The sequence below is a fragment of the Gallinula chloropus genome (genome assembly GCF_964237585.1).
Source record: "Gallinula chloropus genome assembly, chromosome: 6".
Lineage (NCBI taxonomy): Eukaryota > Metazoa > Chordata > Aves > Gruiformes > Rallidae > Gallinula > Gallinula chloropus.
This window is the reverse complement of record NC_140091.1, coordinates 12,124,071-12,140,086: the sequence shown is the minus strand read 5'-3', so window position 1 is coordinate 12,140,086 and position 16,016 is coordinate 12,124,071. Positions and strand designations below refer to the sequence as shown.

The following is a 16,016-nucleotide window of genomic DNA, read 5'->3' as shown; positions in this document are numbered from 1 at the left end:
ATCTAGTCTATCCTTGTGACCAGAGCACAATCAATATTGTCTGTCAGCAACAGCATAGTTTTCTGATTCACCTGTAAAGACCTCTGTGATACGTCATGTTCCCTAGGCTGTCTGTTTCAGTAGGTCCTGTGTTGAGTATGTATATTGTATCATTTGGGGAAGGTAATGTCAAACTTAAAATACAAACAATGTCCCCTTCTACTCTGCCCTGGTCAGACCTCACCTGGAGCAGTGTATCCAGTTCTGGGCTGCCCGGTATAAAAAAGTCAGGGATGTCCTGGAAAGAGTCCAGAGAAGGGCTACAAAGATGATTAAGGGACTGGATCATCTTCTCTACGAGGAAAGGCTGAGTGAGCTGGGGCAGTTCAGCCTTGAGAAAAAAAAGACTGAGAGGGGATCTGATCAATGTTTATAAATATCTTAAGTGTGGGACACAGGGAAAAATGGCCAGCCCCTTTTCAGTGGTCTGTGGAGACAGGACAAAGGGCAATGGCCTGAAGTTGGAGCACAGGAAGTTCCACACTAATAGGCAGAAGAACTTTTTCAAAGTGAGGGTGACAGAGCCCTGGGACAGGCTGCCCAGTGGGGTTGTGGAGTCTCTGTCTCTGGAGATATTCAAGACCCATCTGGATGACTACCTGTGTGACCTGTCCTAGGGAATCTGCTTTGGCAGGGGGGTTGGACTCGATGATCTCTGGAGGTCCCTTCCAACCCCTACAGTCTGTGATTCTGTGAATGCTCTGCACGGGCAGTAGAGGAAAAAAAGAAAAAAAGAAATACCCATAAAATATTTTGAAGAGATGAAAGTCAGCTGGATAAACTTTTAATAACCTCTATGTATCAAAAGAAATAGGCTGCCTTAGTCAGATTCAGAAGGTGGGGTTACTTTGTGGATTGTTTCTCCAGCTCTAATAGCTAAGACAAGTCTAAGTATTCCTAGGCAAAACAGTGAGTATGAGAAAGATGTCCTGCTATTAAGCTCTGTGAACCTTTAGTTATGAACAAGACATTTATCATTAAATCTTGATCTTTGTCTTTTCTTTTTGAAAGAAATCTTTGGTTTGTCTCACTTGGCCTTAGAATTAGATTAGTCTGAGGAGAAGCTGACAAACACAGGAGGGACCACCTCCTTCTGAGATAACAAACCCAGATAGCACTAAATGCTCCAGCACTCTGGAGGATCTGCCCTTTCATGTCTTGAGGGGATCCAGGCTTTGGGCACTAGTTGCTGGGCCAGCGTGTGGGCTGGTAATGCCAAGTGACAGGTTTTATGAAGGAGTTCCCTCTGGCAGGTGGAAGTTAATACCTGTCTCATGAAGGTGTGAGACAGGCACCATACCCTGCAGCCCTGGGCAAGCTCCAGATCATTGCAGCAGGAGCTGTATCTAGATCATAAATTGTGTCATGCGAGGCCTTTCCTTTTTTTCCTCTCTCTCTCTCTCTGTCTCTCTCTCTTTTGCCTGCTGTAGTGCTGATTAGCTGCCCAGTGTGGAGGAGGGTTTAAGGGGAAGAGGTTTTTTTTGTGTTTCCAGTGTTGAAGGGAAGCAGAGCACCTGGTTTCAGAAGGCTTTTAGTGAGACTCCACATAGGGCACAGCTGTAGAACTGGAATGTAGGAATGGGGTATCATAAAACAGAAACTGGGAACAAGGCAAAGAATTTGAAAAAGTGCTCTGTTCTCATCCATGCAAAGTCTGTTTGTGGTTTTCCCAGTCTTTTTACCAGTCAGAGGGTAGGGAACTCATCTGCAGGCAGGTAGTGAGCTGGGAAGATCTGCAGGTGGCACAAATCCATTTGGCACTCTCTGCCCTTTCAACCTGTGTGCTTTGTGGACACCTAAGCAGTACAATGGTGGCTGGAGGCCAGTGATGATAATTGCACCTTGAATTTGGGACCTTAAACACCACCAGTGATTCAGTGTTGTCAGTGTGAAACCACAAAGGGGACCCAAGCTCTGCTTAATATTTGGGTTTGGGAAAAGGCATAATAATGATGGGGAAAGTTGCTGAAATAATTAGTGTTGAGGGGAGAGATGGAGAGCTGCTGTTCTCCTGTTTGCCTACAATGGTAATGGAAATTAAACCAAGTTGAACAAAGATCATGAAAAGAAAAATAACATGGAAATTTCAAAGAGAACACTGGGGCATTCTGGGGATCAGATGTTGGTGTGGGTAGAACCTTATTCAGACCTGGTAGAAAGAATAACCAGCAAATCATTTTGAAAATATCTTGGGGGAAATGAACATAAAAAAATAACCTCCACTCCTGAAATGTTTTACTATAAAGTTTTGTCTCACAAATGTGATAGTAGGGGAACACATCAGCTGTGGGAACAGTCTGCCTCCTTCTTATATGTACTAGTTTACATTTACTGTAGCCTGTTGAGAGGAGGAGGGAAGGAATGAGGGTGGGAACTCAGACTGTTTCTGTGGAGGAGCTGGCCTGCAATTAATTTGTTTTTCATCAGAGTTATGGAAGGCAATTTCTTCAGCCTTGAAATTCTCTTTGGGTTTTTTTTTTTTACTTTTTTTTTCTTTTAAAAGTGTTTATGGTTGTTAAAATGTGAGCCTAAGAGCCTTTCTTCATCTTGGTCTTGCTAGTGCCTCAGCAGTAAAATGACCTTTAACTCCTCCTCATCTGTATATTCAAGGGGTGTTCTGTTCTTTCTAGTCAGGCTTTTGTTCTGGAAGCTTGTTTTGAGTAGCTTATATCTCTAGACAAAGGTGGTCATGTTTACCTTTTGCTTTTACCATGACAGATAGTGGAGGAGTTACGGGACCGGATCTTGCAGCTGCGCTTTCCCCACAGGGTCCAAAGCAAGGAGGCAACTCCAAAGGCAAAGAGAAAAATGTTTGGTAGTAGTTCTCCCTCCAAGTCTCCACCTGTGGCTGGGGCTCAGTCAGCCCTCTCAGACAGACCCTGCCTCGTTGTGCTGCACAAACCATTGGAGAAGCTACTCATCAGGTAGTGCTGGAGATCCAGGCCATCAGATCAGCCTCCTTGCCCTGGGAAATGGGGGAGAGGAGGGTCTGTGCATGGTGCTGCTCGTTGCAGGATGAGAATGCTGTGAAACTGGTGCTTGTTGGGGGTTGTTTGGGTTGTGTGGCTGTGGTGGCAGCTGTTGTCTGGGAGGACCGTGCCTTGCAGCAGGGGACTTTGCTGAATATGTTGCTCTTAACTGATGTGATGCAGAAATAAATCTGGTTACAGTCTGGGTGGGATCCTGTGCTGGGCTCACCATGTTCTACTGCTGGAGGCCTCTGGGGGCCAGCAAGGTGGCCCTGAGCAGAACATTTTCTTCCTCAGTGAGCCACACTTCTGCCCTCTCCTAGGTATGAGAAGCTGCCTTCTGACTATCGAGCCCCCTTCATTCTCAACTTGGAGCATCCCCCGGTGTCTGGCCCACTCACTATGGTGGCCAATCGTACTGCCTCGTCCACCCTGGCCTCGCTGTCCCGCTACTTCTATCACCAGCGTTGGATCTGGAGTGTCCAGTCAGGGCTGGCACCGGCTGTGCCCATCACTGCTGTAGCCCAGCTCCTTTCCACACTCACAGAGTAAGTTGCACACTTGAGCAGGGATTCTTTCTCTGGCTAGTCCTGGGGATGTGGAGAAAGGGTGGATCTGAGGACTTACTGTAGGTTACAGTTGAAGCTGCTGTGCAGAGGGTTCAGTCCTCTGCAGAGCTTCTAGAGCTACTTGGGCCAGTGCTTTACCCAGTTCTGCAGCTGCACTTGAGGAAAAGGAAAATCCTGGAAAACATACAACAGGTCTAAAGGTGTTACTGTGCCTGGGGTATGCTGATCTTCACGCAGCCTGTCCTGTGCAGAGTGCCACACTGCCCCATTTTCTGTGTGTAGCTCCCTGTCTTGGGAAGGAAGGTGTTATGGGGTGAAGGGAACGGTCATTCTTGTATTTAAAGCTTGAGTAGAGAGGTCCTCTGTGTCTGACTGCCTCTGTGTTGCCAGGGTTCGTCTGTCAGAGGGTTTCCACTTTGCATCCAGTGGGGATGGAATTATCAACATGGTGCTGGAGCTGCCCATACAGGTGAGCCAGGGTGCTGCAGTGTGGGAACAGTCCTTCATTGCTGCTTCTGAGGTGGATTCACCTTCCTGTGATGGGATTTCCCATCCGCTTTAGCATACACCTTTGGCACGTGTGGGACACCTGCCTTCTCCCATGAAGTAATGCAGCTTGTGGGCTGGGCATTTCCATGTCTTCACCTGCAGTTAGAGAGCTGCTTCTCTGGTAGTGTTATGCTGTGCTGGGGGAGTTCTTGGGGCTGGGACAGGCTCCTTCTCTCCACCACTGCTGGTGGGGCTGGGTGATGGGGCTGTGTTGTGTAGGGGACACCGAGGAGGTGTGAGGTGTTGCTCCTGTCCAGGCTGACACTGTGTCTCCCCTCCAGATGGATGGCTCAAGCGAGAGCAGCAGCGGCAGGGACAAGCACACTTGTGTCGTCCAATACATCCTCTTCCCGCCCCATTCCACCTCCACCAAGGACAGGTGAGGCTGTTGCCTTGCTCCCAGGAGGGCTGGCAGAGGAGTCACAGCTTCAGACTTACCCTTCCCAGCATGGAAGTCCTCCATCTCGTACCGGCAGCTACCTGTCATGGGTTGATTGTCAGCTAGCTGGGGCTTTGCCTGCAAGCCTAGGGTTTGTGTAGCTGCTCTCACAGTTCTGAGAGGAGCTACAGTGGACTGCTGGCTCTGTGGCATCTCACAGGACTTGCCTTGTGTCTTTTCTCCAGTTTTTCCACAGATGATGATAATGATACAGAGGTAGAGGCCATTGAGGTGGACACAGAACTGAACCTGGTCACTGAGTGCTGGGTAGAGCCACAGAGTGGCCATGTCCACAGTACTGCTGAGAACTGGAAGCACCTCCATGGCTTGCCCTACCAGAAGATACCAAAAGCGGTGAGTTCCCAAAGGGGTAGGGGTGTGGGCTCTTTTGTGAAGTGAGATGAACTACTGGGGGTCAGAAGAGATGAGAATGCTCAAGATTTCTAAAAGAGGAACTGGACTGCTGGTCTGCCAGGCAGTGGATGCATTGCACCTCTGGGATAGGTGGGAAAATACAAATTACTTTGTCAAGAGCCATTGCATTGGAGGGGAGCAAGCTGGACCAGAGCGGGGATTGCAGGCAGCACTGCCAGTGCACCTCCTGAACAAGGCAGAAAGAGGCTAAAGGGCTGGTGGAGAAAGAAGGAGCAAGGAGTGAGAATAGGGCAAGTCAGGGGATGGGATTATGGTGTTATCTCTCCTTGCTTTTAGACTGTTTTCTCCTGCATTTGGGGGTAATGTGCTGCATATAGCTGAGCCTTGATTGCTTATTGCAGCTCTATCCCCGGGACCTTGCGTGCATTGCCACCATGCTGACCTTTGAGTACATCAGCCAGTTGTGCCAGAACAAGGAGTGGGTCTGCCCTCCTTCAGACACCAAAGCTACTGAAGGTGAGTACAGCATGTATAGCCTAGCAGGTTTGATAGGGCCTAGCTGCCTATTTCTCCCAGTGTCTCAGGGTGTGTTGGAGGTTTCTGGAAGGTAGAACAGATATTTTGACAATGGCTTTCTAGACTTTGATGGCTGTGGGTCACCGTTGCACTTGTGCTAAGATGCCAGAGAAATGGTTTCAGCCTGTAAAGGCCAAAAAGCATTCAGTGTTTCTGCCTAGGCTGGAGAGGTGACAAGGTGCCACTGCTTGAGCTGAGCAGGGGGGTTGGACCAGATCACCTGCGGAGGTCCTTTCTAATCTCAGCCTTTCTGTAATTCTGCGATAGGGACTGGCTTGGAGCAGATGGAAGATGAGCTTACTTATGCAGTGATGGGCAGGGGATGCCTGGGCAGATGGTTTCCAGAAGTTGTTGCTCTCCAGCAGTGTTAGCTGCAACACTGATGTTTGGTGTTGTCCTCTAACAGCTCTGGGCCTGAGCTGTGTAAGGCCTTATGGTGGCTCCCCATCCCTCCTTGACTGAAGGTGACAATAAGCCCAGGGGACTCTGAGAGTGAGGTACCTCTCTCTAAGCAGCTCAGAACTTGCTACAGCTTCCAGCAGGCTTTGCCCTTTCCCCACATTCATTCTCTGTATTCCTCTGCCCTCCTCAGCAGAGGGAGTTGGGGCAGTGTTGCTGTGAACCTTCACTTGTGCTACCAGCGCTGCATTTAGGGCTAGCACCATGCATGTGGAGGTGGCCTGGGAGGCAGGGCTGTGTGGTGCCTGCAGGCATGTTACAGTCCCAGTTCTTGTTGCAGATCCAGACATGGGGCCTGGTTTTCGAGTGCATGAGATCCCATTCCAGTTCAACCTCATGAAGCTGTTGCCCAGGTGCCAGCAGGTTGAAATGTTCTTCCTAATGCTGACAAAAGGTAGGTGCATCTTCATCCTCTTGTCCTCCCTCCATGGCTATGGGCACCCTGCTCTGTGTGCTTGTCTCCCAGGGCGGCAGGTGGGAGAGCTGCCATGCCTCTTTCAGTAGCTCAGTGCTGGTTTTCCCATCTCTGCCCCCCAGGGCTGCCCATGTACATTGCTGTCTGTCTTAGGATACAGGTTGTGGGAGAGTTGCTTTTAAAAGCATTAAACCTGGCCTGTTGCTCTGTGGTGGCAGTTTCTTGCCTTTAGCCCCAAGCATCTCCAGAACAGTTACAGCAGTGGGATGAGTCAGTGCAGGGTAGTTGATGATGCTGGAACTCCAGGTCTTCCTCAACACCCTCCAAGTCAGCCTGGCAGAGGTGCTAGGGGAAATCCCTGGCTGTGTGGCAGTGTCGCTTTGCAAAGGGCTTTCTCCTGGGGGCCTGGGCAGGTGGTGGCTGTGGAGATGCTGTCTCTGAAGCTGCCATGGTTCTGTTTTGGAGCAGAGAATGAGGAGGTGACCAAGGACTCTTCGTTTGTGCCCAATGAAATGCTACTAAACCTCTTCCATGGCTGCCTGCAGCATGACCTCAGTGACCGGGAGATTCCCATGGCTGATGCTGATCACGTGGCTTTCATGGAGCAGGTCCTGCAGCGGGATCGTGATGGCCATCAACCCCTCTTCACGCTCCCCGTGATCAGAGGTAAGGACCAGGAGTGTGGCAGTGGTGGCACTGGGAGCTGGGGTGTTTGGGGAGCTCTGCTTTCAAGTCTCTTCCTCAGCTGGTGTTTCTCAGGTTGGTTTCTCTGTGCTCCATTTCAGAAGAAACCCTGAAAGCCTCGGGGACCCTGGAGCAGCAGGATGCTTCTGCATCCTATCATCTTGTTGGCAGCAATGGTGCCAGGGATATGACTGGCTCCACAAGTACTCTGCAGGTACTGCCACGCTGCTGTCCTCCTCCTGAGCCCCCTCTGAAGGCAAGGCAGCAGCTGTTGAAGAGCAGGAGTTAGCAGAAAGGTTGAAAACAGATCTGAAAGGCTGGTGTTCTCACGCTTCACAGATGTTTAAGCTGTAGCCTGTGGCAGAAGTCAAGCAGGAATCTGGTAGGTGTGTGCATAGTTGCACTCACCATGGGCCTAGCCTGTTAGAGCAGCACTGATGCTGTGCCTCAGATTGCTCAGAAACCATGGTCAGTCACTGCCTAGAGTCAGAACTGGCCCCAGCAAAGCTGGCTAAGCATCTTCTGGTTCTGTGTGCTGTGTTTCATGGAACCAAGCTGCTCTGGGAATGGTGCAGGGGGTGGCCAGGGTGATTTCAGCGCTGTGGTGACCAGCAGTTGTGGAGGAACTTGCTGTGTGTGCTTGCTACCTGCTTCAAGGTAGGCCTGTGCCATGAGCTTATCCAGCTTCTGCTCTTTCATCAGAGCCTTGGCAACGCAGAGCTGCCTGAGGATGATGTGACCCTGAGGGATGCAGCAGGGCCCTTTCCCCCACAGTGGCGATGTTATGCCAAGCTGGTCAACCCACAGCATGTGTTCCTGACCTTCCTGCCAGCCACCTTCTCAGGTAAGGCCGCCTGTTGTGGGCAGTGAGAGGAGGAGACAGTCCCACCTGCCAGAAGGAACTCCTCAGGTCAACTCCAAAAGCAGAATCAACTTAAGTAGGATGGGGAGAAAAGTGAACAGCAGAGTGTGGACCCAGTCGTTCTGCACCATTTGACCAGGAATAGAGTAGTGCAAAGCACTGAGTGTCATTGTCTTCTCTCCTTGGACGTGGTGCTGCCCATGTACTGTTTTCAGGCCAGGGATGTGGCTTAATTGTTTGCTGGCTGTATGCATTGGACTGTTTTCCCTGTAGAACTGTTAATGAGTAGAGTAAGGAAACTGCTAATGGGATGATCTGGGAGAGTTCCAGCTTCTGGGCATTGGCAGTGGTCTGGCTCCCACTGAGCTGCTGGTGAAGGCTGCTAGATTCAGCTGGAAGTACTCTGTGAAGCTGCTCCCGCACACGAGGAGGCAGCAGGGACATGTGCCCTCTTGGGGGATGTAGATGGGGAGATTAAACTGTCCTCACTGGGCAGAGGGTGATTTTATTTTGTTTTCTTCTAGATGTACAGAAGCTGATGGCTTGTGGGTTGGACAAACCTCCAAAAGATGAGAGTCGACCTGGAGAGGATACCCTGGGCCCTGTCTGTACAGAGCGAGTCAGGGCTGAGGCTGAAGAAAGAGATGCTGCAGTGCCATTACCTACCCTCAGCGTAACACCAGCTCACGGTACCTCCCTCAGGACAGCACCTTGCCAAAGTATCCCTGCTATTCCTGAGCATGCTGTTGGGTGGATTGGGATTGGAGGAAGAACAGGCTGCTACAGCCTGTCAGTTCCTGCCTGACAGTTGTCAGAGTCGGGATAAGGGGCACAGTGAAGCCTCAGCCAGCTTTGGTGATGTTTGTGAGGGTTGAGGGAGTGTAATGTGAGTTGAATGGCTGTGGCCTAAGGCTGGCTCCCTGTGGGCATGGAGCTTGCAGTTCCATATTGGGAATGGCAGTACTGGGCTGCCAGGGAAACTCAGTGTCTCTTCTGTCATGATCCAGCCTGGCTCTACCAGCAGCACATTCATTGTCTTAGGGAGGAGGACACAGGTCCTGAGGTATATGGGATTTGATTGCACAACTGGTGCAGTTACCCAGGCCTACAATGAGGATGCAGGGTTGTGCTGCTGCAGAAGGTGGTAGTGATGGCCAGGAATGGCTGCCCAAGTAGGGGATTCGTGTGGCCAAAGCACTGTGCTGAGGGATTGAGTTCTGGGTGAGGAGAATGGCCCCCAAGGTTTGAGTGGGGAGAAGCTTGTAAAACCGATACCTAACTGGGGGTGCTGCTGTGAAGGCCCTGACCTCTCAGACCAGGAACGAGGAGACCATCGAAGGGCTTCACCTCAGGGTTGTTTCTGTTGCAGAAGTGAGCCGTGACGCTGGAGAGCAGGGTGGCCCCTCGCGCAGGGATGTACACATCTCCTTCTGTCGCCAGAACTCCCAGTCTGAGCTAGGCGACTGCCGCCGCTTCCGCTGCCCCATTTACATCTACAGCTGCTCTTTGGAGCTGTTACGGGAACAGCTTGTCAACCCACGGGCACACCGTCCTCCCCGGGACATCTTCTTCAGGTAGTATCAACCTACATGTCCTAGGCAGGAGACAGAGGAACTTTATTGACAAGAGGCTGGCTCTAACCCTGCCTTATCCTCTGGGTACAGCTGTGGCCTGTGCTTGCTCTAGGGCCCTGCTTTACTGGTGGCCAGAACTGTGTATATAAAACATGCTTCACTGCTGCTGAAGGCTGTGGTTCCTCTTTTCCAGGTCCCAGTCCCTGGAACGTCCTCCTACTGCTGCTTGGCTTGACCATAAGCATAAGGAACTGGTGAGTTACTGCACACTGCTGCAGGAGCACTCCCACCAGTGCTATGTGAAAGGTGAGAAGCGGCGTGATGGGAGCTGGGGCAGGGTTGGGGTTGGCACTAGACCCTGGATTTTGTTTAAGAAAGCAGTGTCTCATTTTACTTGTGATCTTACCCTGAGCAAAGGAAGGAGCTGTGGGACTGATCTCCTACCAGGAGGGACTTAAAGATGCTTCTGTGCCTTCCCTGTGGGCCTTCCATAGGCTGTTCCTGGACCTGTATGATGCTGTGGAGGTGGGGGGGTGTCCCTTCTTTGACTTTTTCCTCTCGCCTTCAGGGTGGCAGGTCCTTAAGCCATGTTGACAGGACACAAGCCCAGGCTAACATGTAGCATTAGGCATCCGGGATGAGTCTTGTCTCCCAGCACGTGCACTGACTGCAGCCCTGTGTGGGGAGGCGGTGGCAATCCGTGTGGCTGTTGTTGCCTGACTCCCACCACCTCGCGTCCTTGCAGTGGGGCACTCAAGCACTGTATTTGGTCTGTAGGACTGTTCAAGAGCCTTCAGCAGTCACACAGCATCAGCTCCCAGGACCTGCTTACAGCCATGGACTACTGTGAGGAGCTGCTCCAAGAGATTGATATCACCAACTTCCTGCTGACGGTGTGCAGCCACGTCCGCTCCTTCCGAGAGAGCCACCAACACTTCCATACGCACGCCAAGACAGCCAGCTTCCAAGTGGGCAGCATAGAGCAAGAAGAGGAGCAGAGCTCAAGGGAACGGGGTGTCTTAGTCTCTGAATCAAGGTAGGGGCCCACCTTGGTCTTGTTTGTTCTTAGCCTTGGGCCAGGACAGGTCTTGCTTCAAGCTTCTACTGCCAGATAGAAGGGTTCTAGGGCAGGGTCTAACAGAACCACACGTAAGGACAGATATTTCCAGTGGGATACCTGCCCAGTATGGTGTCCATCAGGACCTTTTATTTTATATAATCTCTGGTGACATCAATCCTTTTGCTTTCTCTTGTAGTCCTAGCTCATTGCTGTCCCATCTGGCCTGAGTTTTAGGAACTGACTCTGTGATAGAGCCACTGAGTGAGCTTTGGTTTGAGCTTTGTGCCCTGCCCTGTGCTGCCCAGACATCAGGGATGCTGGCGTGGTGGTGTTTGTGTGAGGTGCCCTGGGCTGGGTGTTGGTAGTTCAGATTGCTCCAGGCCTGGCCCCAGACTCAGCCACGTGTCTCTTTCCCAGGGAGGACGTGTAGCGTGGTGTAGAGTACCTGGCCACAGGATCAGCATGGTTAAACTGCCTCTGGCCTGGCTTCAGACAGCCCAAGCGCTTATCTGGGTTACTGGGTGGCAGGAGGGTTTCTGGGGCTGTAGGGGTGGGGGCTGTGTAAGTCATCTGTGTAAACATGAGGTGTGGGGAGCTACCAGGTGGGACGCTTGCAGGAGAGATAATACATACCACTGTTCCTGTTCCTTGATTTGCCTGTTTGACCTGTCCACGATCCTGTCAGTGCGGAAATGGAGGACTACAGTGAGCAGGACTCCCATAACTTTGCCAGCCCTGCAGAGGAGCCAAAGAGCAGTTTGGGCACCAGCTGCTGTTCGGAGTTTCCCCTCTCACTGCTGGAAATTGGACAGCCCTGCCAGGCGCACCCTGACCTGCATAAAATTATCCAGGTGAGGAATGTGGGAGCTTGGCTTGGCTTCTGCAGGAGGGTAGAGTGGAACATCTGCTTCATGTTTGGGGTTTCTCTTTTAGGAAAAATTTCTGGAAATTGGAAGTTTACATTTCAAACCAGTGCCATCAAATCCTCACTATTTCTTCTATTGCCCACCATCAGCCAAGAAAGAGGTAGGCATGGTGCTGCCCTGACAGGCACCTAGTCCTTGTGGGGGGAAGTAACTTTGCTTGGTATCAGATCTGAATCTGGGGCTAGTAGACTCATGGGTAGACTGAGCCCCCATGGGGTCCATCAACAGCCTGCTTAGCTACCTGGCATGGTTCTATCCCTTCTTCTCTCCATCTTAGGAAGAGGCATCTCGGGATCAGGTAGACAGGAAAGGCAGTGAGGACATGGAGGGATCAGAGGCAGAACTGGCAGCTGAAGAAGGTAACGTTTGCTTCCTCTGTCCTGAAGAGGAAAGTGTCTGTAGTCTCACTGTGGAGATACCTTCCAGAGCTTGACTGTGTCTGGTGGGGTCCCTGGAGATGTGGGCCTGGTTTACTAAAGGGGACACTGTGTCAACAGGAGCTGTGTCTGGGTGCTGCATTGCCACAGAGAGTGACCCAGAGCTGGAGGTGGAGTACCGTGAGAAGCTGGAGCACGAGTTCCCAGATACAGACTCCCTCTCAGACTCCAACACAGTGAACCAGGATGATGACTCCTTCAGTGTGCTGGGAGGGGATTCGCTCAATGAACAGGAGTTCCTGGAGCAGGAGATGCCTCCACTCTTTGTGCACCTCACCTGCTCAGTGAAGCTGCATAGCCAGCACAGCTCCATGCCTGTGCAGTCCCTGCCGACTTGTCTAGGTAAGAGAAAGCCTTGCTCTGAGGTTAAAGGGCAGTAAGGCTTCTGTCAGGTCCCTGCAGTGTAAGCAGCCCCTGGAACGGACATGCTGTCCTAAACAGCAGGCTCACTGGAATGGCACTCCTTGTATGGAGCTCCCAGGTCTCCCAGCATCAGACAAGGGCTTTTTCACCAGGTGTCCCACTTGCTGTGGGGTTGTTTGAGAAGAATGGAGGGTGTTGGCTTTATTAAGCCTGGCCAGGTGTGTGGGATAGCCACCTCTTGCAGCTGCTGTGCTTCCTACCAGGCTGCATATGTGTGTAAGCAGAACTGTTTCTTGCTTGATTCCCTTCATCTCTGATGTCTTTGCAGGAGAAGTTCTTGGCTGCCTGGAAAGCTGCCAGGGCTTGAACACCATTGACTTAGGGGATCTCTGTGTGACCCTGGACATCTTTGTGCTGACATTGCCCCTGGAGATAGAAGTCGTGAATGCAGATATTCTCCACAACAGGTAGGGCACCTTCTGCCTGCCCTTCCCAGCCAGCCAGTCTCAGCTCCTCTCCATGTGTTGAGACTTGGGATTTGCCTTCTCACAGTCTCCCACAGCCCTAAAAAAGCAAGAGTTTTCCAAGATGGGCTCATCTTCTCTAGAGATCCCTTTTTCCTCTCTGGCCCAACATGCTTAGCCTGCTTTCTCTCCTGGGGCAGATGCACTTCAGAGAGCAGCGTGTCCTTCACACGCTCTCCAGGGCAGCCGTCCTCTTTCCGCTCAGATGAGGATATCATGCACAACTTGGAACGGCTCCCGTCCACAGGAGATGAGAGGTATGGCACAGCAGATGCAGCAGGCCCCTCATGGGCTCCTCTTGCTGCTGGGGACCTGCACTGGGGCTGTATGAATGAGAATGATTGCTTGATTCTTCTTCTCTCCTAGGCACCCTGCACTGTCCAACCTCCCTGGAGTGCACAGGCAAGCTATTGAAGCCACTATGAATGAGGTAAGCCAGCCTTGCCTATTTCTTGCTTCCAGCTGGAGCAATGTGTCTGCAGTGCACAACTGCTGTTCCACACTTCCTAGCTGCTCCAAGCTGCAACCATTGCCAACTGGCCCTGCTGCTATCAAATAATTGGCCTTGTGCTCCCCAAAAGTGTGGGATTACCCTGACAAAACTCTTACTGCAGTTGGGCTGAGACAGACAGACCTCTCTTCCAAAGACCTTTTCTTGGGTGCATTCAGAAGTATGTGAGGGCATGTAGGTGATGAGAGGGGATGTCATCATCCTATTGGGACTTGGATCAGAATTGGGGCAGGCGTGCAACATGCTGATCACTTAGTTCTTTCTCTGTGTCCTTGCTCTGCTCAGATTCGCTGGCTTCTGGATGATGAGATTGTGTCTGCACTGCGCCACTCAAAGGTCATCAGCACCTCCATCCTGCACAGAGTGGCCACCCACATCTACAACTCTAAGGGGCGGCCCAGCTGCCACAGCGAGGTGGTGCTGCTCCAGTTTGTCTTTGGACCTGAACACTCCCTGGAGAAGTTCAAGGAGGTAAAGAGAAAGCCCTGAGGCAACATCATGCAGTTAATTGGTGGGATGCTTATTTGTCCCTGTGTTGCAGGAGTTCAGAAGAATGGCTCTGCCAGGCTACATGCTCAATGCAGAAGGCAGTGACTACCACTACATCTCCATCAGCCGCCTGCACTCCAGACGGGCAGCTCCAGACCCTTCTGGGACACCCTGCTTGCAGCAGCCAGCTGGAGGGCCCAGTGGGACAGCCCTGGGCCAGGCAGGGCAGGAGGGGAGCATCGAAGCAGAGGCAGAGGGCTCTGAGCTACACCATGCAAGCTGCGTCCTCCCAGAAGAAGCCCAGGGTCTCTGGGGGTGGCCGGAGAGTGAGACGCGCATTGTGCCAGACACAGGAAACCCCATACATGGGGGTGGCCATGCACAGGATGAGGTGAGAGATGCTGAGATGTTATGTTGGTGGGAAGGTGTGGGACAATCTGGTAACAGAGGGTAGAATGATGCAGGAGTATGATTGGACTCTTCAGTGCCTGTTTTTCTGGTCACTTTTGTAACCTTGTGTTGTGTGCAGGTCCCAGAAGCGCTGAGCCTTGAGCAGAGCAGAGCACCTGGCCATGACTCCCTGGAGGAGACAGCTCTAGAACCAACCATACAGTCCCTGCCATCCTCATCCTCTGAAAAGGGCAACAGCGAGAAGTCGCCACTGGTGACGCCATCTGCAGCAAGCCTGTCTGAGTCCGTGGCACAGGGCAGGGAAGGTAGGAACTGTGAACGGGGGCAAGATGCACCTCAGCCTCAGGAACTTTTAGGGGAAGGGCCCTGGTTTGGCTGTAGCATATGTAAACATGGCTGCCACTCCTGCCCCAGTCCCTAAACACCAGGATTGGTGTTGCACTGTTGGTCTTTCCCTTGCCTGGGTGCTGGCAATTCGCTGTGTAACAGAACTCAGGGTACTAGGCTGTGCTGACCCACTGGTATCCCCAGTGACAGGAGGTTCATGGTGACTCTGTCCCCATGCTGCCTCCCCACAGCCAGCACTGCAGGCTGTCCTGTGCTGTAATGCTTCTCCAGCAGATGGGTCATGTCAGGGGGCTTAGCAAGCACCCTCACATCAAACCCCTCTTCTCTTGCAGGCTCCAGCAAGCAGCGTCCCAGCCGTGTGCAGAGCCTTGTGTCGAGCCAGGGCAGCATGGACTCCGACCACCTGGGTGAGTCTGCTGGAGCAGGGCTGGCAGTGCTGTGATGGTGTGGGGACTTGGGGGATGGTGTGCCTGCACTGGGGTGACCCCTGAAGACAGGGCCTGTGAGTGGCTCTGATCTCCTAGCACCTGCTCTGCTCCAGGAGGAGGCTGGCTTGCCAGGCCGCCTGGGACTGAAGTGAGGATACCTTGCAGGTTATGATGGAGGAAGCAGTGACTCTGAGTATGAGGAGGCGCTGATGAGTGACCAGGAACCCAGGTGTCCCCTCATGCCGGATTTCTGGCTCATCATAAAAATCCATCAGGACCGAGTGGAGGTCTATTACCACACACGGTAAGTAGGGTCCCACTGGCTGGCTGTGGCTTCTCTGTACCAGGACCTTATTGCCACTTCCTCATCTCTGAACAGGGTCTCCTTCCTGCCCCATGTTGGTGGGAGCTGCAGAACTAGACTGGCGCTGCATAAAGCAGAAACCAGACGCCCTTCTCCACTGCATTCCTGCTCCCAGCACACAGGGACAGACACTGTTAGGTGCTCTGCTGACCTCTCTCTCCTCTTCCTTGTAAAGCAGCCTGAGTGTGGAGAAAGCAGCATCAGCTGAGACAGAAGAGGAGCAGCCAGGGGAGTGCCAGAGTCTCAACCAGGTGGTGGTGAAGAAGATCAGTGAAATCTGCAGGGTTGTCAACCAGGTAACCAATCTGCAGAAGGGAGGGGCAGAGCTCCAAGTCATGAGGTGTCTTAGATGAGAAGGGCTGTCTGAGGGTTGTCTGGTGTGTGCCAAGCTCAGAGGAGAGTCTGGGGAGCCAGTTCAGCTGGTGAAGCCTCAGTTTTGGAGGTCAAAGAAAAAGAGCAAGCAACAGAACCAATCATTTCTCATCCTTTGTAGCGCTTGCTGCTGCAGGACCTGCATGACAGCCACATATGCAACTCATTACTGGTAGCAGAAAGCGAGGAGGACATCTGGAAGAGTGAAACACCCTATACTTCGTACAGGCAGCGTGTCATGCCCACAGATGGTATGAATATGCCTTGGCCATG

At 52.1% G+C, this 16,016-nt stretch overlaps 1 protein-coding gene across 1 annotated transcript in view; it reads left to right on the top strand.

The window, feature by feature from the left end:
- Positions 1 to 16,016, top strand: part of SZT2 (SZT2 subunit of KICSTOR complex) — a gene marked incomplete at its 5' end in the record, with an annotated part of 55,947 nt that overhangs the window by 16,264 nt on the left and 23,667 nt on the right. The window contains 27 exons of the mRNA XM_084266059.1: positions 2,758 to 2,963; positions 3,332 to 3,556; positions 3,968 to 4,046; positions 4,408 to 4,505; positions 4,751 to 4,919; positions 5,342 to 5,456; positions 6,256 to 6,369; positions 6,859 to 7,056; positions 7,176 to 7,288; positions 7,777 to 7,918; positions 9,306 to 9,510; positions 9,704 to 9,816; positions 10,288 to 10,546; positions 11,256 to 11,421; positions 11,504 to 11,596; positions 11,774 to 11,855; positions 11,994 to 12,275; positions 12,625 to 12,763; positions 12,961 to 13,077; positions 13,187 to 13,250; positions 13,617 to 13,802; positions 13,873 to 14,211; positions 14,350 to 14,474; positions 14,919 to 14,986; positions 15,173 to 15,311; positions 15,550 to 15,667; positions 15,865 to 15,994. Coding sequence (XP_084122185.1) covers positions 2,758 to 2,963; positions 3,332 to 3,556; positions 3,968 to 4,046; positions 4,408 to 4,505; positions 4,751 to 4,919; positions 5,342 to 5,456; positions 6,256 to 6,369; positions 6,859 to 7,056; positions 7,176 to 7,288; positions 7,777 to 7,918; positions 9,306 to 9,510; positions 9,704 to 9,816; positions 10,288 to 10,546; positions 11,256 to 11,421; positions 11,504 to 11,596; positions 11,774 to 11,855; positions 11,994 to 12,275; positions 12,625 to 12,763; positions 12,961 to 13,077; positions 13,187 to 13,250; positions 13,617 to 13,802; positions 13,873 to 14,211; positions 14,350 to 14,474; positions 14,919 to 14,986; positions 15,173 to 15,311; positions 15,550 to 15,667; positions 15,865 to 15,994 — 4,084 coding nt within the window. The remainder of the gene's footprint in view (positions 1 to 2,757; positions 2,964 to 3,331; positions 3,557 to 3,967; positions 4,047 to 4,407; positions 4,506 to 4,750; positions 4,920 to 5,341; positions 5,457 to 6,255; positions 6,370 to 6,858; positions 7,057 to 7,175; positions 7,289 to 7,776; positions 7,919 to 9,305; positions 9,511 to 9,703; positions 9,817 to 10,287; positions 10,547 to 11,255; positions 11,422 to 11,503; positions 11,597 to 11,773; positions 11,856 to 11,993; positions 12,276 to 12,624; positions 12,764 to 12,960; positions 13,078 to 13,186; positions 13,251 to 13,616; positions 13,803 to 13,872; positions 14,212 to 14,349; positions 14,475 to 14,918; positions 14,987 to 15,172; positions 15,312 to 15,549; positions 15,668 to 15,864; positions 15,995 to 16,016) is intronic.